Source organism: Diabrotica undecimpunctata, chromosome 4 (genome assembly GCF_040954645.1).
Source record: "Diabrotica undecimpunctata isolate CICGRU chromosome 4, icDiaUnde3, whole genome shotgun sequence".
In the NCBI taxonomy this organism is placed as follows: Eukaryota; Metazoa; Arthropoda; class Insecta; order Coleoptera; family Chrysomelidae; genus Diabrotica; species Diabrotica undecimpunctata.
This window is the reverse complement of record NC_092806.1, coordinates 155,178,949-155,201,550: the sequence shown is the minus strand read 5'-3', so window position 1 is coordinate 155,201,550 and position 22,602 is coordinate 155,178,949. Positions and strand designations below refer to the sequence as shown.

The window sequence follows — 22,602 nt, the reverse complement described above, 5'->3', positions numbered from 1 at the left end:
TAAAAAGTTGGTAAAGATACCAAATAATATCAAATAATGTAAACGAAATTGTAACAGATAAATTTTAAGGGGTTTTTACCCTGATATTTACTAGTTCAAAACATGTACACCTAGACACTTATTATGGAACATGGTTTCCGAAAACGTTTTGTCTTCATGACATAGCCCGTTTGGGTTTTTAATTTATATACCTTTTATAAAGGATTTTTACTTAAATTTTTTGTGATACATGGTATACAGCCAGCTACAGGAACTTAGTTTCCTTGTGGATTTTATTTTTTCGCCTAACCCAAATTGCCCTATGAGCTCTTCATAACTTTCATTTCCAACCTTGGCATTAAAGTCTCCCATGACGTAGATCATAGCCTTAGCCTTGTATATCTGTAATTGTTGATAATCTAGAACAGTATTATTATATGTATGATTGGTATGATGAAAATGTGTAGGTACAAATAGTTAACGGAAAAAATCAAGAATGGCAATAGATCCGGTTCAGACCCACTAGAATAACAACTGATGAATATAGATGATGCCGTAGAACAGCAAACAAGATGTGAATAAAAACATGAAAGATTTAGAAGAACTAAGAAAAACTTGTACAAGCAGGTAAAGAACGGAAGGAAAAGCTTCTAACCATATGCAATTTTTTGCAAAAATACTAGAAAAGTGTTACCAGCATAATTTAGATGTGTTCATCTCTACATAGACTCCAAAAAGCATACGATTATGTAAATAGTAATACTTGTGAATGAATTTAGGAGCATAAGATTAAGAAATTTCGATAAATTGACACAGATAGGTACGACAGAGTAACAAGTTTTAAATATCTGATTGCTACAGTAATGATCAAAAACAATTGTGTGACATAAAAGATCAAAGCCAGGATAAACCAAATATCTCAAAACAATGTGTGGACCGTGGACCAGTTAGAGATGATGAAGTCTTGTGCAATCTTCAATTGATGATACTTCTTACCCTACCCTCGTACCGATTTAATCAGTTACCATAATCAACTATTTCTGTTTATCAGTGCCTTGTTGTATACTTCTGAATATTGTCTCTGTTTGTACCTATTGTTTATTTTTATGTATATTTTTTGTTTAATATCTACTTGTAAGTAGTAAAATTTTATGATACGTAATCCCATTCAACACAATTTGAGGCAAGGATAACTTAAACGTGAATCAATATTTATTGAGCTGTTAAATATTTCAGTATAGTGTCATTTTAATTATATAAATATAAATACTTAAGTACTTTATCACGTTGTGTAACAAATTAATAAATTTATATTTAACATGACCGTAATCACCAAACAGGAAGAGTCGATTTCAGATGATAAAAAGAAGAAACAATGAATCAACCTGTCAATTTCTTATGCACAGCTGATAATGACAGTTACATTATTTATGTATGAAGATATGTTTTTAAACTGATAATCTGAATAAGAGGACAAGGTCAAAACACTTCATAATCTAATTGGACACATACAAAGATCTCATTTCGAATAGATGGTGCGTTATCACTATACAATGACGACTTTTTGAAAAGTGTCATATCGTATTTGATTAGTTCTAGTGTTATTGTTAGCAATACTCGCCATGAAAGGTGCAAAAGTAGTTGACTTAAAAGTGTGTGGTGTTTGTGGTGACAAGGCGTTAGGGTACAATTTTAACGCGATAACATGTGAGAGTTGTAAAGCATTTTTTAGACGCAATGCTCTCCTTCAAAAACCATTAAAATGCCCATTCAACAATCAATGTGATATTACAACTTTAACTAGAAGATTTTGTCAAAAATGTAGACTGGATAAGTGTTTATCTATAGGTATGTGCAAGGATTTGATAATGTCAGAACAAGATAAGGTAGCAAAAAGACAGAAAATTGAAGAAAACCGTGCCAAAAGAGAGAATATGGGGAAACAGAAACAAAATTTTAAAAGGTTAAAAAGGGAGTATGTAGAACCAGATTCACAAAGTTTTGAAAACCAATCAAATACAGATTCTGATTCAAATTATACAAGTGCAGATGTAACATCACCAGCACAGGTTACAAGTGATTATACTAATTTATCAATAGATTCTTTAGAAGACAGTGCGTCACCAATTGATAGGTAAATAACTTTTTATTTATTTAGCACTCTATTTTTCATTACACCTATCTATAATACAAATAATGTTGAAGGAGATATTAATATTTCTCACATTTAGAACAGTTCGAAGATATACATTTAAATCAACCTTTGCTTTATGTATGTGAGCATTTGTTTATGTTACAATTTGGTCGATTTGTTCTTTCCAACTTCACAGCTCTAATTCTGAAGCTTTTTTCCAAACATTTTGAGGAGATTTTAGCCTATCTATATATTTTTTGGTGTATTATAATATTTATAATATAGTAGGTGGGTGTAATATTGATCTTACTGCTGCACTGAGTTTTTCATATAAGTTTTTTTGCAAACACATTTAGATATGATACTGTATCTAAGTATATATTTTTGCTTTATAATCTTATTGATAATATTGGAGGTATGTAGGTTCAATACTGTTTTGAATGCTTTAAACTGAACCATTTCTACATTTGAACAGTATATTAAAAGCATTTTTTAAAATGCTTTTAATATACCTTAATTTTGTTTTTTGCAGAAAAATTATATTTTCAATTTTGTTATACAGATTTACCAATTAATTTCACTAATAGATATGTTTCCTCTGTAGTACAGAATGTTTGTGTCTGTGTTTTATCTATTTGTAATTGCTTTTAATCAATTTGTTTTCCTAAGCTATTGTGCAGTTCTTAATGATCCAATACATGCTTTATTATATTGTAGCATAGTATCATCTAAAAATTCTATGTTAATTATTTCTACTACCTTATTCATTGTGTAGTAAATTTCTTTACACTATCCTTGCAAATAGATGAAAAAATAAATACAACAAATTTTAGAATTTATTTAAGTAAATTAATTCTCAATGTGAGTCATACTCCACCACAAACACCAATTGCACCACTGTTAATTTTATATCATAAAGTAATTTCTGATATTAGCTGATTTTTCAGGGTTTCCTTGTGAATCAAACTTATGAACATATTTAAAAAGAGAGCACACACAAAACAAATGAGGTTTGATTGAGTTGTTTTATTATATTTCTGACAAATAACTCTTCTGCTTGGATTACAAAAGTAAATAAATAGCTTAAATGTGTTTTCTTGTGTGGAAGTGAATAAATCTTCTAACAATTTTTTTTATTGTACAGCCATTTCTAATTACAATTTTTTTTATAGCTCGATATTAATTACTAATATAAGGTTCCAGCATTATGAATATTTGATTGGTAGCATACTAAGGTAACTAACAATAAACACTGATAACAATTCTCTTGTCACTTAAGAATTGATCATAAAATGTTGGGACTTCATTAGTTGTTTTACTTTTTCATGCTAGAAATATACATTTATCAAATGTATATTTTATCAAATGTTTCTCATGAGCTTGTCCAGAAATTTCTTCAGGTTTTTCATTACTTACTTTAGAAGTTTATTCAATCATTTTTTAATCTTCTAAGAATTTCGTCTGTATTTTTAGAAACTTCTTCTTATATTCTAGAAATTTCGTCAATTTTTCTGTAAGTTTGTTTAATCTTTTAAGACACACTACTATCTAAGTCTTTTCCTAAAAAATTCCTTTATATAGATGCCCATGTTATGACTGGAAGCATCTTGAGTAATCTTAAATATAGGCAGAACAACACACACCATTCGTGATAATTATAGAGAATCATCAGAATAGTCAGTGTTTTACACTGCAATAGTATTAGATCGAATATTTAATCTTGTCACATAGTGTAAGCTATACACAAGATACCAACATCAGAACAGAGTAATTAGATTACAATGCACAAATGATGGAAACAGACAATTTAACATATAGGGAGCAGAGACAGGACAAGGAAAAAGGGAGAAGCCTGATGTAAAATCATAGCATTGAAAAAAATAGTTACTATTTAAATGGGAATAAGCCACAATTAAAGGTTAAAGTACGCTTATTGACGTTTCAATTTCCTTCCACTTCGGAAATCATTCTCAAAATACAAACATTAGTAAATTAAATTGTATTTCGAGAACGATTTCCGAAGTGGAAATTGAAACGTCAATAAACATACTTTAACCTTTAATTATGGCTTATTCCCATTTAAATAGTAATTACTTTAAAATGCCACAAGAAACTATCTTCAGAACAATATTGAAAAAAATGTAACTATAAACAATAGTAGGGAGTTTTATAAGAAGATCAAGAACATAGTATGGACACAACAGACATTTTGAAAACCTGGCAATAATATGTTAACAACCTGTTGAATATAAGCCAATATCGTGACAAGAAGATACTAGAAAACAGAAGAACCGGTAAAAACGCTACCACTAATCGAGATTCTTCTTCTTTTGGCATCATAACCCTGGAGGGACTTTGCCTGTCTGGCTGTGTTCTTTCATTCAGACCTCTCTTGCTTCCTTATTATAATTAGAATCACTGTCGAAAGAGTAGAATGAAGATAAATTTATATTCATTCATAAAAAAAAGCAGACAGATGTAGTGTTTAGATCGAGAAAATCAACAGTAGATTTTTTATTTTACTAAAATTATCATTTTAATTCCTTATTTAAAGTATATTCCTACTTTCCATCACTTTGTTGATTTCTTTCAACAACTTTTTCTAATCTGAAATTATCTATAATCTCTAATTAACATATTTATGGCACCATCAGCTCTATTTTTACTATGACACACTATATTTTTATTATGATTTGAACTGTAAAAGGTACAGTCATTCCTGACTAATACAAATAATATTTTTGCTATTAGATCTGGCAGTCTTGCTAGGAATTTAATATTAAAGTATTTGGCTGTTCAGCAGATTAAAAGTTTATCTAAAAATTATTCTGATATTGACGTAATGTTCTTAGAAGTAATTAAGACACCTGAAGTTCAAGAATGGCGTGTTTTATCTGTAGAGTGGGAAAAAAGTTGTTGTGTGAAAATGTTTTATCATTCTACACCTGCGATTTCAAAACAGATTACAAAATAAACAAAACAATACTTAATAGAAATTTGACTAATAAAATTTAATCAATTAAAATTTTGGTTGTATTTTTGTGAGAAGTTGGCTTTTAGTAAATGATGAATAAGCACCTTAAAGAGGACTATATGTACAGTAAGGAAGTAAATGCTTCAAATCTGTCAGAAACGAAAATGCCACTGCACCTCTAAAAATCATCTGAACATGCTGGCTTTTACTGATAATTTCAATTTACAAAAAAGTTTCCCAATCCTACGGGGGGAGGGTAGGGTGATAAAGCATTTCCAGTCAAAATGTCAGAATAATGTCATAACTGAAATAATTCTGTACTGCAATAGAACAGTGTTTTTTTTTCACGCGCAATCAATTGGTAGACTTGAAGGAGCACATAAAATATTTCGATTCTTAGTTATGATTTTCTGTATGAAAATATTGTTGGATATTGTTGTTACAACATTTGTATTAAGTAACAAAATTAAGCAATAATGGATGACTTTAGTTTTAATGAATATATTGTTGTTTTATTTGATTACCTGGGCATTACCTATAATGGGAATAGTAACTACAGTCGACTCGCGTTAATTCAACCCTGCGATAATTTGAACCTCTCTATAATTCAAAGTTATCATGAGTTCCCTACAAAATCTCTTTATATTTCGAACTAAGTCAATACATGTTTATGCACTTGGTAATTCGAACGAAAAAAATCATTGCTATAATAACAAAACGACGCGTTAATTCGAACTCATCGGCGTCCAACACTCGACCATTGCAAAGTTGCAGAGAGAAGGAGGCGGAAAGATTGTAGTAAGTACAGTTCAAACTTGTATCACCGCGCCTTTGTGTTATGAATAATTTGACTACACACTTCTCATAAATTGGTTTGTTTAGTTATTAGTTACTGTTACTCTTTCATTGGTATACAGATTAAAATTTTGTTAGTCATGAGCCCTAAAAAGTATAAATGTTTGACGATTGCTGAAAAGAAAAAGTTAATATAAAAAGTAGAGGAGGGTGAGAAAAAAAGTGATGCAAAAGAATTAAGATTCCTCTGAGTACTCTCTCAACCATAATAACAAGGAGAAAATTAATGCTGCTCAAACAGCTGGATTACGGAAAAGAACTACTAAATGTGAATTTCCTCATCTGGAAGAAAGTCTGATCATTTGGCTAAGACAGTGTAGAGGACAAAAAGTGTCTATTAGCGGAAACTTGTTAAAAGAAAAAACAAAAGAGTTCGCGACTATTCTAAACATCAAAAACTTTGCGGCAAGTGGAGGGTGGCTTACAAAATTCAAAAAGAGAAATGGAGTTGTGTTTAAAAAAGTTTGTGGGGAAATATTTGTGGGAGATATTTTTAATATACGAGGACGGTAGCGTTTCGATTTAATTTGAGTCTCTTACCACTCCCTAACACGTGTTTGTGGGTCTACCCGTCATCAGAGAGAGTTTGTAAGAAGACTCAAACTAAATCAACACGCACCAACTATATTTTTAATACTGATGAAAGTGGCCTATTTTTTAAATGTTTACCGGACAAGACGTTTACTTTTAAAGATGAAAAATGTCATGGGGGAAAACATAGTGAAGAGAGGTTGACAGTTTTACTTACAGTAAATATGGACGGATCGGAAAAACTTAAACCCTTAGTAATAGGAAAAGCAATGAAACTGCGATGTTTCAAAGGTGTGAAATCGTTTCCTACGGATTATCGTGCTAACAAAAAAGCTTGGATGACGGCAGAACTTTTTAAGAATTGGTTTTTAACGGTTAATGGGGACATGAAACCTCAAAAGCGGAATATTTTACTATTTTTAGATAATTGCACTGTCCACAACAGTCCTCATACATTGTCCAACGTGGAACTCTACTTCTTTCCGCCAAATACAACTTCTATATTGCAAACATTGGATCAAGGGAATTCCGCATACTGAGAATACCTTGGACAGAGAGAGTGACCAACACAGAGGTATTAAGACGAATGGGTAAAGAGGTGGAATTGTTAACAACTGTTAAAAGGAGGAAAGCGTCATACCTGGGCCATGTGTTCCTAATGATAACTACAGTCTGCTACAGCTTATCGTGGAAAGCAAGATTGAAGGTAGAAGAGGTTTGGGCAGAAAGAAGAAATCCTGGCTGAGAAACTTGAGAGAATGGTTTCAAATACCAGAAGCTGCGAACATAATACATGCGGCACAAAACAGAGAAACCTATCGTTTGATGGTCGCCAACCTTCGGTAGAAGACGGCACATAAAGAAGAAGGACTAAGGGACCATCCATAATTTTAAAACGTTTTATCGCAAAGAAATTGTTAAGCTCGTTTTAAAATCTCTCGACAAGCAGCTAACTGCAAATATCACGGTTCTGACAGCTATTTTACTGATTGACAAGGCATGGAAAAGTGTAACACCCCTAACAATTCTCAACTGCTTCAAAAAATCCTGTTTCTTAAAAGAAGATCAGGAAAATCTTCCAATACTTATGAATGATGAAAAACAACAATAGATCCATTAGTTGACATCAGCGGTGTTTTTCTGACTTTGTTCAAGTGGATGAAGATGTTGCTGTCTCAGGTTCACTAACTGATGGCGAAATTTTATCTGCGACAGATACGAATGAAAAAAGTATCAATGAAGATGAGTACGATACATCAGAACCTTTGGCAAAGGTGTCAGTTAAGGAAGCAAGATCCTCATTCGATACCTTACAAACCTTCTGTCTACAAAACGAAAGTGATGAAAAAGCATTTCAGGCACTTTTTCTTTTAAAAAAATATATTGAGCAGTCTGAGCAGCAGCAATCTGCTTTGAAGCAAACCAGTATAATACAGTTCTTTCGAAAGATTGATTAATTTACATTATGAATACATACATGTATGTACACGAATGTACCTCTAAACTTTTGTCATCGTTATGGAATAGCAGTTAATAAATAATAATTGATCAACACTTAATAATTCGAAGTTTTATTAATTTTCTCTCACAAATTTCGAACCATTTGATATTTCAAACACTCAATAATTCGTAATATTTTAAGAGTCCCTCGAGTTTTGAATTAACGAGAGTCGACTGTACTTCTTATAAACTTTTTTTATTGGATAAGAGAATCTGTTAATTGAGAACAAACAAACTAACAATCATTTTTAATTCTAGGTATAATTCTTCTTCTGACGACTACACGAATACAAATAATAACATACTGGAACCTAAAAAGGAAGAACCTGTCTCTCAGTCAAAATTAACCGATATAAGTTGCTCCAACAGCAATATCTCCAGCTCAATACAACGTACTAATTTTACGAGTGATATAAGTAATCATAATAGCCCTGACAGTTGTGATACCAGTGTTGATGTATCTCAAGTCATACACGACGTCCATAGGTAAGATTCTGTTTGTCACATCAGATATAGTACTTTTCCCCTATCGTCCACCAATCTCCCAGACCTATTTTAAGAGTAACTGAGATCCTCATGTATTCGTTTGTGTTTTAGTGTTCGATCGGAGGATAATAATCCAATAGAATCAGTTCTGTGCGAAGCGATAAAACTAGAATTCCAAGCTTTTTCCTCGATACCGCAGAGTCCTTCGAATTCCCGAGAGTTAAACGACGCAGAAAGGGCGAAACTCAACGAACTCATAGTCGCCAATAAAGCCTTCTTGATGCCGATTGATGAAGAATTCGAAAATTTGGCCGGTGGCAACAAATTTGAAGTAGGTATCTATTTTTTATCGTTTAATATTTATTTTATATTGATGTAAATATGGACACGTACAAAATTTCAATTTTATATTATTTATCCAATGGATGTTAATGTTCCTTTTCGAGAAGTAGAAATGTTCTCCTTCTTCTTCTTCTTCTTCTTTTTATATAGACATGACTCTGTCTGTTTTTCAATGTGCCTCCAGTAAGTTGTCATTCCATCGTTTGCGTGGTCTTCCTACTGATCGTCTTCCTATTGGGGAACCGTCTCTTGCCGTCTTTACTACTCTATTTGTTGTCATTCGGCTTATATGATCGTTCCATTCTACTCTTCTATTTCTTACCCAGTTTTTGATGTTCTCCACCTTGCATCTATGTCGTATATCTGTACATCTAGCTCTGTCCCATAGTGTCTTACCATCAATTTTTCTAAGTGTTTTCATCTCTGCTGTTTCTAACATCCTTTTTGTTCTCTCTGTGTCAGGTCTTGTTTCTGCCGCGTATATCATTATTGGTCTGATGACTGTTTTGTAAATTCTGCCTTTCGTTTCTTTCCCGATATTTTTATTTCTCCATGTTGTTTCGTTTAGGCAGCCGCAGGCTGCCTAAGTAGAAATGTTAAAGTATTAAAAAACATTTAATTTTAACAGCATCAGAATTTAGTTGGCTGGTGTATTCAAACCAACCCACATGCGGCGACAATATGTCGTTTCAATTTTATAATTTTATGCATTTAATATGTAATCCAACAACATTAATTGCTTGGTGATGAGGTTCTTTAGCACATACTTCAAAGTTCACTGAAGATGGTCTGATAAGACCGAAAACGTTAGTTCTTAATCTCTGCAGAACTTTACAAGATAATCATCATCATCAAGGCCTTTCATTCCTGATGAAACGTTTGTAGCTCTTACTTATAGCTCTTTGATTCGCTTATGGCCTGAATTACTCCGCATTCTTCTTATATATTGTCAAAGTTTGTTGTATGACTTGGCTTTTGTTACAATTCTCTTCCACTTATTTCGATCTGTGCATAAGCCCCCCCAGTTTCTCGCTTTTAGGATTTTGATATTTCTCATGACCTGGTCCTTCAATCTCTCTCTCTCTAGGTTTTCAATCTCTGCGATTTAATAATCATAACTATATCTTCTCTCTTCATTATTTTTCTTATTCATTCTTCGTATCATTTCTCCGTTTTCCATTCTTATCGGGCCCATGATTCTTCTGAGGATTTTTCTTTCGAATATTCTTAATCTTTCTTCATCTTTATCTCTGAGGCACATTGTCTCAGCTGCATATCTAACTACTGGTCTGATTGCAACTGTATATTTTTAGTTTTGTATTTCTGGATAAGTTCTTGTCCTCCATTAGCTATAATGGTATCTCCAGTATGTTTTGTTGCCTGCTAATATTCGTTTCATTACTTCTTCACTTCTCTTATTTTTGCCATTCACAATTAATCCCAACTATTTAAATTGTTGAACTCTTTCAAGAGTGTAGTTGTCTATCTTGATTTCTCTCGTCTTGTTATCTTCTCTCCTAGGGCAGATTAAATATTTTGTTTTTTCTCCATTAATTTCTAGACCTCTTTTCCCATAAGAACTATTTTTCATTTATGTTGAGGAGTGGGCTATAGTTACTTTAATTCCGCTGGCATTAACTGTTCCTTCTACTGCTATGTTGAATAGTATAGTTGATAGGGAATCACCGTGTCACACTCCTATTTCTGTTGTTGTTTTAGCTCAGGATCCATTCATAGTCATTTTTGTTAGTCTGATTATCTTTGCTGACAAAGATAATATTTTCTCTTTAATATTAATGCGAAACAACTACCAATTGGTTTTATTTTAGAATTCTCGACACAAGATGGACACAACTGCCTTACTCGATGTTATCAATCTGACGACAATATATGTTAGAAGGTTAATAAAGATGGCGAAGAAAATCGGAGCTTTCCGAAATATGTGTCAAGAAGACCAAGTCGCGTTGTTGAAAGGAGGGTGTACGGAAGTGATGATGGTCAAAAGTGCAATATACTATGATACTAAAATACAAAGTTGGGAGGTAGGTGCATTCAAAATGTTGTATTTTGCTTTGAAGCCTTTTCAATGTATTAGCAAATTTAAAGAAACAGTGAGACATTTTATAAGCTGCGGCATACCTTTTATTATGGTTTAGATTAACGTTTTAATATTACTTATATTTGGTCATCATTCTATAAAGGGTGAGATTATCGATTGATCTTCCGTGGTATATAGTGCCAGTTGTAAATCAATGACCATTTTCTACTTCGAGTCATTGTCGTTTGGATTGTAGAGGTCTAGTTTTCTTGTTTGGATATTCTGGAAGTCCTGTTTAGGTGATTTTGTGGCCTCATAATAGAAACAGTGAGAGAAATAAAAGAACAACACCTGAAGAAAGATACAAAGAAACGTAAATCGTGGATGACCGGTGAAATACTTGAACTTATGGATCAGAGGAAATAAAAAACAAAAAAAATCTCCAATAATATAAGAAAGTACATACCAGAAGAAAGATAAGAGAAGCCAAAGAGAAACAAAAAAACAGAACAATGTGAAGAAATAGAGGAGTATCAGAGTCGATATGATAACTTCAATGTCAATGGAAAGGTTCTGAATCTATTAGATGCAGAACAAATAATAATAACTAAAATATTTAATGAAATATACAAGGCAGGTAGAGTGGCTCAAATCGGAGTTCGTACCATTGTGGAAAAAACCAGGAGCAAAACTTTGTGAAGGCTATAGGACCATAAACCTAATGAGCCATCTGCTGAAGCTGTTTTTAAAAGTCATCCACAAAAGAATTTACCAGAACTGCGAGGAACAAATTGCGCCCAGTCAGTTTAAAATTGTGATCGCCGTTGCTAGGAGGGAAGCTTTATTTAGTGTGCAGGTATTGTTTCAGAAATGTAGAGATGTCAGCTGTAATGTTTTTGCATGCCTGATTGACTACAAGAAGGCTTTCGATAGAGTCAGGCATGAACAAATGATGGGAGTGCTGAAGAGGACAGGGATTGACGGAAGAGACTTAAAAATAATAGCTAACCTGTTTTGGAATCAATCAGCGGTGCTCCGAATAGATGGAGAATATACAGATCAGGTCAAAATCTTAAGGGAGTAAGAGAGGGATGTATAATTTCACCACTGATATTCAATCTGTACTCGGAGCACATTTTTGAAGAGGCTCTAAAAGATATTGATGAAGACATCTTAATAAATGGAGTCAAGTTCAATAACATGCGCTATGCAGATGATACAATAGTGTTTTCTAATACCGTAGAAGGGCTGCAAAAATTAATGAACAAAATAACGGAAACAAGTAGAACATATGGACTGGATATAAACACCAGCAAAACCAAGCTAATGATCATCAGCAAGGAAAACATAATTGGAACAAATCTGTATGTGAACCAAATGAGAATTGAACGTGTCTCACAGTACAACTACTTCTGAACTATAATCAATGAGTTGTGGGACAATAACCAAGAGAATAAATGTCGCATTTTAAAAAGTAAAATTGAAGGAGAAGGGGCCCCAGGATGAAGAAGAATATCCTGGCTTGCTAATCTGAGAGCATGGTATAGAAAGACCTCAACACAGTGTTTTGTGGATGTCACGGCACTGGTTTCTGATTATTTGTCCTGCTGGTATTTAGGTAGTGGTTTGTTGGTTTCCTGCGGAGGAGGGTGTTCAGAGGAGGGCTTGGTAACGGTTCTTTTCAAAATTTTGTTGTGTTGTTAATGACGGAATTGAATGATTATGATTTAAAGATTGAATGAATTCATTTATGAATTTTGGCTCTAGCGTTCGCGTTGAAAGCAGCTATGACCTTAATCTTACATCTGGATCGGGAAAACATACAAAAACCGATCCCTCTCTGCCCGTGTGCAAAGCTGGAAGTGATATATCGATGTAGGTGTATGGTAAAAAAGGGGTATTGGTAAAAAAAGATCAGCAGTTTTGTGGGTAGGAATGGGAGTTTTTTTTAGGAGATCTGACGAATACATTACCGTAAGATAAGCAAGCAGTTTTGACTGTTTTGGGCTCTGAAGTTATGTCTCCTGACGGCTTGTAGGGTGTAACTTTTACACAGAGGGATGAGTCACTCCAGTATGGTAGGGATGTTCGATAGTCGATGTATTAGGTTGGAGGGTAGTTGAATCGTTTGTAGTTTACTCCTTTCCAACGGTAGCAACGTTGTGACAGGTCCCGATTGAGCAGAGCATAGGTGTTATCCTTTTATTTAATCAAGGGCCGGATATACGTTTTGTATATGTGAATAAGTATAAGTATATGGTGCCGAATGTTGGACGATGACAAAGAATGAACGAGATAAAGTAGACGTTGTGGAAATGGATTATCTTAGAAGGTCATGTCGAGTATCGAGAATGGAAAGAATCAGGAATGAGGAAATACGAAACCGTACAGGAATTAGAGATACTCTTTCAGATAGAATACAAGGAAGGCAATTACAATGGTATGGTCACGTGATGAGAATGGAGGAGGAGCGGTGGCCAAAGAAAGCCTTAATGTATGTTCCGCCAGAAAGAAGGAAAAGGGGAAGACCACCAAATTCCTGGAGAAGAGAAATTACAAAAACAATGCAATCTAGAGGCTTAGAAGAGGGAGATTGGAGAGATAGGAAAAGATGGAGGCTGAAATGCGGGAAGCGGCAATCGCCGTAGGACCCCCGTTATATGATGATGATATGTGAATAAGTGTTTTAGTTTGCGCAGTCCGAATCTTCTACATACAGCGTTGAGTGCCTACTCTTTAATTTATATCTATTACGAGGTCAGGGTATTGAATGGATCGTTTTGGTGAGGTTTTATTATTGAAGTTGTGTGTTTTTGTAGTATGAGGGTTGTCTTTTTAGTTTTGCATATACCCATAAAGACAAAAAATATATACACTTAAAGTGCTTTAGTGCTTTTCAAAATATGTCCCACCAAGATTGATATACTTTTGCATACATTCAAACCATTTGGTAAACAATTATTCCAGTCTTCAGTTGACACCTGCAAAATTGCTATTTTAAAGGCATCGATAGCTTCTTTTGGCGAATGGAATCGCTGCCCACGTATTTAGTTCTTGACTTTTGGGAACATGAAGAAGTCGTTGGGAGTAAGATCGGTGCTATACGGTGGGTGCTCTAACAATTCGATGTTTTGAAGCTTCAAAAACTCTATTGTCTTTTGGGCAGTGTGATCACTTGCATTGTCCTGATGTAGGATGATTCGCCGTTGTGTGTTATTTTGTCGAAGTTTCGCGATAACTTCTGGTAAACAAACGGTTGTATACCAATCAGAAGTAACCGTTCTTTGACCTTCTAAAGCAATTATTGCCACATCACCAGATTTTGACACAAAAGTTGCGACCATTTTCTTTGACACACTTTGAGAATGGTTCACTTTTGTTGCTTTTTCCTCATTGTGAAACACCCACACAGCGGATTGGCGTTTATTTTCCGGTTCGTATGAGTAAATACAAAATTCATCGCCACTAACAATACTATAAACGTTTTTTGAACTTCCTTTGTTGAACCGTTCCAATGTTTTTCGACATCATTTGGCGCGAACCGCTTTTTGCTCTTCTGTGAGTAAATGCGGGATCCAACGGGAAACCAACTTCGTAACACTCAGTTCTGCAAGTAGGATCTTTTGGATCGAGGTCTTTAAAATGCCCAAAGATGCCTCTATCTCCCGGTATGTTACACAGCGGTCATCCTTAATTAGCTGACGAACCGCATTAATGTTTTGCTTGTTTTGTAGGCTGAACCTGACCTGGGATCGTCTGAAACTGTAGAACATTATTGCTCGAAAATGTTCTCGGCTAAGATCCATTTTCCGACCGACTTACTAATTTCAAAAATTCACGGTATCTACGCGATTTTTCGCAGTGAAACTATCGATTTATGTCAACAAAAGATTGAGGTTACATTTGTATCAAAAAAATTTTATTGGTGGCGCCATCTAAGCAGCTATATGCAAAACTAAAAAGAGAAACCTCATAAGTGTAAAAGTAGTTTTTTAAAATTCCTTATTCCCGATAAAGGAAAGGATCGTCCATACTTCCCAATATATCCTTATATTCTTTTTCAATTATGTTTTAATACTGTTCCAAATACCCGTCTTAGTGAACTCGTGACCGCTGTCAATAGATAATTTACACAGTTGTTTGTGCACTTTGTGCATTTTAGGTATCATTGGATTTAATATGATTTTGCTGTCTCGGAATTTTCGTACTATTAATACTGTTCTAGAATAGCTGAAACAAATGATATCAAACCATTTATAAAACCGTGAAAGAATTAAAATAGAAATTATGCCAATCAGGCTATAATTTATAGCTTGCGTTTACATCTTAAAAGAATAACACACTTTTTCGACAGAAAAATTCAGCTGGTATATGATAGAAGTTATATAACAGTTGCTAAACTGTTCAAAATTTATCCGAGAGGAACTTTGTGACATCATCATCATCATCAATGGCGCTATATCTCTTCGTGAGTCTTTGCGGCGTTTACTATTGCCTTCCATGTTTTTCGGTCCTGTGCCAGTAATTCCCATTGTCGCACTCCCATTTTCTCTAGATCTTCTTTGACTGCATCTTTCTACCTTTTTCTAGGCCGCCCTACAGACCTTCTTCCCTCTGGCCTTTCCCAGAACACATTGTTTATAAGGCGATTGTCGTTACTGCGTATCACATGCCCTGCCCACCTGAGTCTATTGGCCTTTATATATCTGACTAGATTTTCTTTTCCGAATAGAGACTCTAGCTCGTTATTGTATCTGCCCCTCCATTCGTTTGTCACGCTGTCTCTGCAAGGGCCATATATCATTCGAAGAATTTTACGCTCCCATACCAGCAATTTATTTATTTCTCTTTTGTTAGCGTCCATGTTTCGCTTCCATACGCGACTGCTGGTCGTATTATGGTCTTATATATCCGGATTTTTGTATCACGTGAAAGAAGTTTTGACTTCATTAGATGCGACAACCCAAAAACGTTATTAGATGGGAACCGTAATTTAGACAATAAGTATTGTAAATTTTCTAAAAGAACCTTCTATCAGAATTTCGTTAATTAAAAATCGACATGTCGCTAATAACAATGAGAAGTTTTTGCGACAGAAATAGCAAATAAAAAAAAAGTATATTTCATAATTTGTATTTCATAACTAACCAAATATTTGATAAAAAAGAGGTGTAAAAAGCACGTAAAACATTAAATGACCCGGAATTATAGAAACGGAAAAAGAATCGAGATAAGAACGATTTCATCCAGTTAGCCTTTTTTTTCACATATCTCTGTCAATTATCGTGTGCAAGGCTGTTTTTTTACGCTTGATTTATCAATAATAAGATAAAATATGCTTATTTGTAAAACAATTTGCCGTTTATTAGCATATTCCTAAACATTATACATTTTTTTAAGTGTCCTCATTATCATTGAATCGTTTTAGAAACGCCAACAAATTTATCATACGAGCAAATCTAAGTTGAACTTTGTAATACGTTATCAGCGCCATTGATAAATTGCTAATTGCTAGGTAATAATTGGCAAAAGTTGTATATATACAAATAAAAATATATACAAAGTTGCAAATATTTACAATATTTTACTTTGTATAATTGGGATAATCTCATATTAAAAATTCGTAATAAATCGTATACATAAGCGAAAATGATCGGTCCAAGAACGTCAAAGAAGTATTAGAGATGGTCTTTTTTTTCATTATTTGTTTAACAAAAATTCCATTTTTTTTCTTCCCTTTAACATTTGCTCCCTTTTCTACATTAAATATTATGCAATTTCTAATAATCTTGATCGTATGTTTTTGGGCGTCATTCCAGCAATGAAAACTCACGAATCGTATCATTTTTGTTAGTTTCGGCATCTACAGCAGTAAAATTGCAGTCTTTTGCTGTAACTGTTTTAACGATTGCATATAAGCATCCGATAATCTCAGTGGATAAAGGTCGGAGGCTCATAATAACACATATACGCAGCGATTAGGATTTTTTGGACAATGCAACTGCTTGTTAATATTCAAATCCAAGAAAACCAACGATTACCATGAGGAAATGGACGCTCGAAGGTTGGTTTTCAAAGATTCTACCAAACCTTGAAGCAAATTCTATCGTTGTTATGGACAATGCGTCATACCGTAGTCGAAGGTTGAAGCCAACACCAACAACTGCCTGGCGAAAAGGTGACATCATCAACTGGCTCTCTCAAAAAAATATACCATTCGAAGGCAACATGTTGAAAGTACCTTTATTTATCGGCCACGTGACCTTCTCATTGGTCATTTAGGTCACGTGGTCAATAAACCTGGCAAATTAGAATGAGATACAGAGACGGTTTTGCATCAGTTTTCTTTGTCGCACAGGGGAAACGGGCATGTATTGCAGCTATCAGTATATTTGTATTATACACTCAGGTGCAAAAAATCGATCCATGGGTATTATTTGCTGAAAAAAGAAAACGTTTGAAGATATTAGTTTTAATTCAGGTATATATGTAAAAGTATATGTTAGATTTAAATATTTTTTACAGATTATCCAAAAAAATCATTTATTTATAGAGACATACGCCAAAACTCAAAAATACAAGAATATTCAAAACTTTCTGAAATTAAGAAAAACATTGATAATAAATCAATATCTAGTGTTTCCCCCTCGGGCCCTTATAACAGCCTCTACACGTCTAGAAATTGAGGTAATTAACCTCTGGATATCAAATTGATCCAATTGGTCCCATATTTCTTGAAGAGCCGCTGTAAGTTCAGCCAAGTTGTATGGACGGGGTACTCGTGCTCGAAGACGTCTTCCCATCATAGCCCATAGATGTTCTATGGGATTGAGATCGGGACTGCAAGCTGGCCAGTTCATACTGACAATTCCCACCTCCTCTATATATTAGTTGACGATTCTAGCACGGTGAGGACGCGCTTTGTCGCCCATAAAAATAAAATTAGGTCCAATGAAAGGAGCAAAAGGTACCACATGCTGATCTAAAATACTTGTTATGTATCTTGCAGCAGTCATAGAACCTCTATCTACAATAACTAAATCAGTATGGGCTTCTGAACTGATACCAGCCCAAACCATAACGGAGCCCCCCGATAACTTATTCTTTCCGCAATATTACATTGAAAATATCGCTCTTCGTGTCTTCTCCAAACAATTTTATTACATTACAAGACTATACATTACAATCGATAAAGAAAGCCATTAAATACATTAAATATTTATACAATTATTAATTATCAAATTCTAAACTACATTTCTTCTTCTAAATTTCCCGGTAAAGCCTGGTTTCACAGAGGAAATTAATAAGGTTTTGGAATTGATCTGGCGAGCTGAGCATATTTTGTAGGTTTCGACTCAAAAGATTCTTTTTTCTGTTGTTGAAATAGGAACAGTCTACGAGAATATGTTTAACAGATAGAAGTGTGTAACAGATATAGTGTGTACATGTAGGTGGATCTTGGGAAGTCGTTAAATGTTTATCTCAAACTTTTTAATGGTGGGATGGATATCACGAAGCTTATAAGGGATTTTGTTCCAGTGATCTTGCCCAGACATTTGATGATATTTTTAAAATACGACTGTAAATCTGTATGTAGTTTAGTATGTAGTATATATGTATGTTTTCGGTCTCCATATTAAAAGACACGGCTTGCTTTTCAAGCCATCGATGTTATTCAGATGTGGTGAGAGATACTTTTGCATAGATTGAAGTTTAATAGGAGGAGAATTTAAAAAGTCATTACTTAGTCATTTATAGGCTGGATTTTCAGTATTAGTTGAGATTCGAGACGAATATTTTAAAAGCAGTTGCCGGCGACGTAGCCATAGGGGAAGTTCATTAGCTTCTCTGTATAAACTCTCTGCGGGTCTCGACCTGAAGGCTCCAAGACAGATTCGAAGTGCAGTGTTGTATACAGAATTAAGAAGTTTTAAATCTGATGGGCTAGCTGATATATAAATGAAACTGTAGTAGTATATTTTAGAACGAATAAGACATCTATAAATCTGAAGTAAGGAGTCTTCGTCTGCACCCCAATGATGATTGGACAGAGTTTTTAATGTGTTAATATTTAACAAATTATTTATTGTACTAAGCATTTCTCTCTTTTAGATTCCACACACGAGCGAAAAATTCATGGTAAATTCAAAAATACTCAAGCTAATCAATAAAGGCAACATTTACAACGAACACGAAACGTTTATTAAAACGTTTAGTCCTCTTTGGAAAGGCGACGAAAATATAATTCTAATACTATGTATGATTCTTTTGTTTTCGCCAGACAGGCCGAAGGTTGTACACCAGGACGTGATAAAACTAGAACAGGTAAGACTCGTTTATAATGGATTAGCTGGATAATAATATATAATTGAGCAAGTATTAAATAATGTCAAAGGACTTTTCTTTGTTGCTAGAGAGGAAATAAATTTCCTTCACTTCGGAAGTCGTTCTCAAAATACAAACAATAAATTAAACAAATTTTGTTTTTTGTTACTTGGTGAAAAATTCTTCTAATAATTTAATTTTATCTGACTCATTTATATTGACAATTCAGACAAATATTATTATTAACTACTGTTTTTGACTTAAATTTTAACTTATTGTGATAGGCACAACAAAAAAACCACTGTACTGAGTAATAACTTTATTTGAATGATGTTTAATCAGTGATAGTGATCAGTGATGGTCCCCTGTTTGATAAAGCTAATAAAAAAATAAAATTAACTTTTAGATTATCCCTAACAAGATGGATAAAAGTCGAGGAAGAGAGCGACCGTTTGGTCAAGTCTCTTAGATTTTGTATTTAGACAGTAGACAAAACATTTGTACTTTGTTGAAATACACAAACTTGTCTATCTCTGGTCTAGTTCCCGGACTATAAACTGTATAGGGAGACGAATTGAATATTTGGCAACGTCGCAACAAGTATCTTTTGTATGTTAATTTCTTGGAGTTCCAACTCTGTACAAACCCTAAATTGTGTCATTAAATTTACCTTTTTTTGTTTCAGAATGCCTATTACTACCTTCTGCGAAGGTACCTTGAAAGCATCTACCCCGGATGCGAAGCAAAATCAGTTTTCTTAAAGCTGATGCAAAAACTTGGGGACGTCAGAAGAGTCAACGAGGAACTCATCAGCGTCTACTTGAATATCAATCCTACCGACGTAGAACCGCTATTGATTGAAATATTTGATTTGCATCGTTAGCAAAAATATTATACTAGGTAGCATTTTCCTTGCTAGAAGTCGAGATATTGTTTCATGTAACTGAAACGGCGAGATCATTCCTTTAAACGAATTAGTCTATTAGTTTTGTCATGTCGATGACGTTAAAGCGATAAGAAGAAAGAGGGTTTACGTAGAATGCTAGTCATTTGGAGGACTTCGACTGTAAAATTTCGTGAGGTCCACATACTTCTCGGTGAAGTTGCAAAGGAGATAAAATATCTAATTGGGCCACCCTTAATATTCAAATAAAATGTCCATTTGTGCCATGTTAATCTATATTCATGTCGTCCAACCCATTTTCCTTTCAGGGATCAAAATTACCTACACAAATTATGTAAAACTACAGTTTAAACATTTTTACTTTTAGTTATAAAATCCCTTTCAAACATTTTTTTCTGCCTAAAATGATCCAAAAAGTCTTATTAAATTAATCCAATAACGTGGAAATCAATTCACAATGGTGTAAAATGAATTACACATGACACTAATACATTTTGACGTGACAACGTCTTAAATTAGGTTGTGGCTCGGAGTCACTCATGAAAAAGTGTAACGCCCGCTCACGTCTGTTACGATGAGTCACCGAACGAAAGAGAGGCCCGCCGGACCGGCGAATGCCTTGCGTCTCTCTCCCACTCAAACATGATCGGTCCGCTGGTGCGATGCTATTTCTCCTATCATCGTCCTATCCTCAACAAAATCACTCAAATAGAAATTAGTTAAGTTTACATGTACAATGTTTTAGTAAACAAAATATATTTCTATAGTTAAAATTTGTGCAATTTAATAATATTCATATCAATAAATATTCTACCGAGAAAAAGACGTTGTCACGTAAAATCTTCGCCCGTAAAACCGACTTTACAGGCAACCGATTTTTTGTATCAGTGCCATCTATATCTCAGATCGATATTTCAACTTGTCCTATAGACAAGGGCGGATCTGTTTTAAGGTGGATGTGAGAAGTGGCATTCGGATTTTTGCAGAAAAAGTTCTGTTCAGTACCGTAAAATGGGGTGAATAGAAACAGTTTTCAACTTTGAACATACATATCGCAAAGTATTATGAGATGTAAGGAATTGAAAGCTACCTTGGTTTATGGGCCTTGCAGTCCTTGACTCCTCTACAAACCTACACCATTGTTTTTCCTTTTAAGTACAAGGAAAAAATTTTTTAAAATTTAAACATGCTGTTTCTGTTCACTCCATTGAGTGGGTTGAATAGAAACAGACACTCTTCTCCAAGTATATTTCAATTGCAGAACCTGTGGGGCTTATACAAACATTCAGCACTGTCATGGGGTGAAAAGAAACAACACTTGTTTTGATCAAAAAAAATTATGTAATGTAAATATCAAATTATAAATGATCAAATATCAATTTACAAATGACAAAATGAATCATTGCTAGTCAAGTTAATTTAATTAATAGATGGTAAAGTTACTGAGATCATCAAGGAAACTAATGATTGTTTTCATACGAGAGGAAGGAGACTTAGATGCTTCAAGTGGCATGAGTTTCTTCCTTCAGGAAAAAGCAATCTTCTTCAGTTGGTAAAAATGTGTTGTTAGAAATTGATTTCTTGTAAAAAATTCCAATATACCTAACCATTGTCTTCAAGGCGAGAGATTTTGCTAATGTACATTCGAAGCACATTTTTAGTTTTCCCATATACTTTCACAATTGCAAAGTCATCAACCTGGAGGTTGATGACTTTGCAATTAGTAAAACTATTTTGGGAGTTTTGTTACATTCACCTCATTTTACAATAATAATTTCTTTAAAACGAATTATTTTGAAACACATTGAATAATAAAGGGCTTTTTTCCCCTGTTTTTTTGTATTTATTGCCATTTTTCTCTTTACTTTGCTCCAAAATGAATCATTTTAAAGTTATAAGCGAGGAAAATAGAAAAAAAAAAACGATGTTCTTAGTAATTTTTAAATTTTTAAATATTTTTATTAATATTCTCGACCTATTTGAGAGGGAGGATAAGTCAGTTATTATCAAACAACTGATTCTGCAAAAATCCGAATGCCGTCTCTCACATCCAAATGTCGTTTTTTTCACAGATCCGCACTGGTCTACTAATACATACAATCATACACCAGAAATCCCCTTGGCCTAATGATATTGAAGGTTATGTTTTATGCTAAGACAATTAGTCCTAAAACGAGTTTAAATATAGTGTACAAAATGTAGAATACATGTCCCAGTTGATCATGATTTTGTATATATTTATGTGTTGAAAGCTTTAAGTTTGTAATTATGAATGTAACATATTTTATATAAAATATATTTTGTTGAATTGTTTGTTTGTTTTATTTATTGTATATTTTCTTGATGGATTACACTGGCTCTAATAGTGTTAAGAATACTACTTGGATATATCTCCAAAGCTGCAAGACTAGTCTTCTTCTTCTTCCTTCTTGTATGTAGGCTTTAAAGCCTGTTTCTTCTTCAATATTAGATAATAACAAGAGTACAAAATAAGAGTAGGCATTAAAAAACTTGTTAGGCAAAGAAATGAAATT

The 22,602-nt window shown here is 33.9% G+C and overlaps 1 protein-coding gene across 1 annotated transcript; it reads left to right on the top strand.

Moving 5' to 3' along the window:
* Positions 1–1,404: 1,404 nt before the first annotated feature.
* On the top strand, positions 1,405–22,381 carry Hr96 (Nuclear hormone receptor HR96). Its single transcript, XM_072530665.1, has 6 exons — positions 1,405–2,113; positions 8,232–8,459; positions 8,571–8,790; positions 10,631–10,843; positions 18,952–19,164; positions 19,850–22,381. The coding sequence occupies exons 1-6, from the start codon at positions 1,602–1,604 to the stop codon at positions 20,045–20,047; spliced, it is 1,584 nt and encodes a 527-aa protein (XP_072386766.1). The 5' UTR covers positions 1,405–1,601; the 3' UTR covers positions 20,048–22,381.
* The last annotated feature ends 221 nt before the right edge of the window (positions 22,382–22,602 follow it).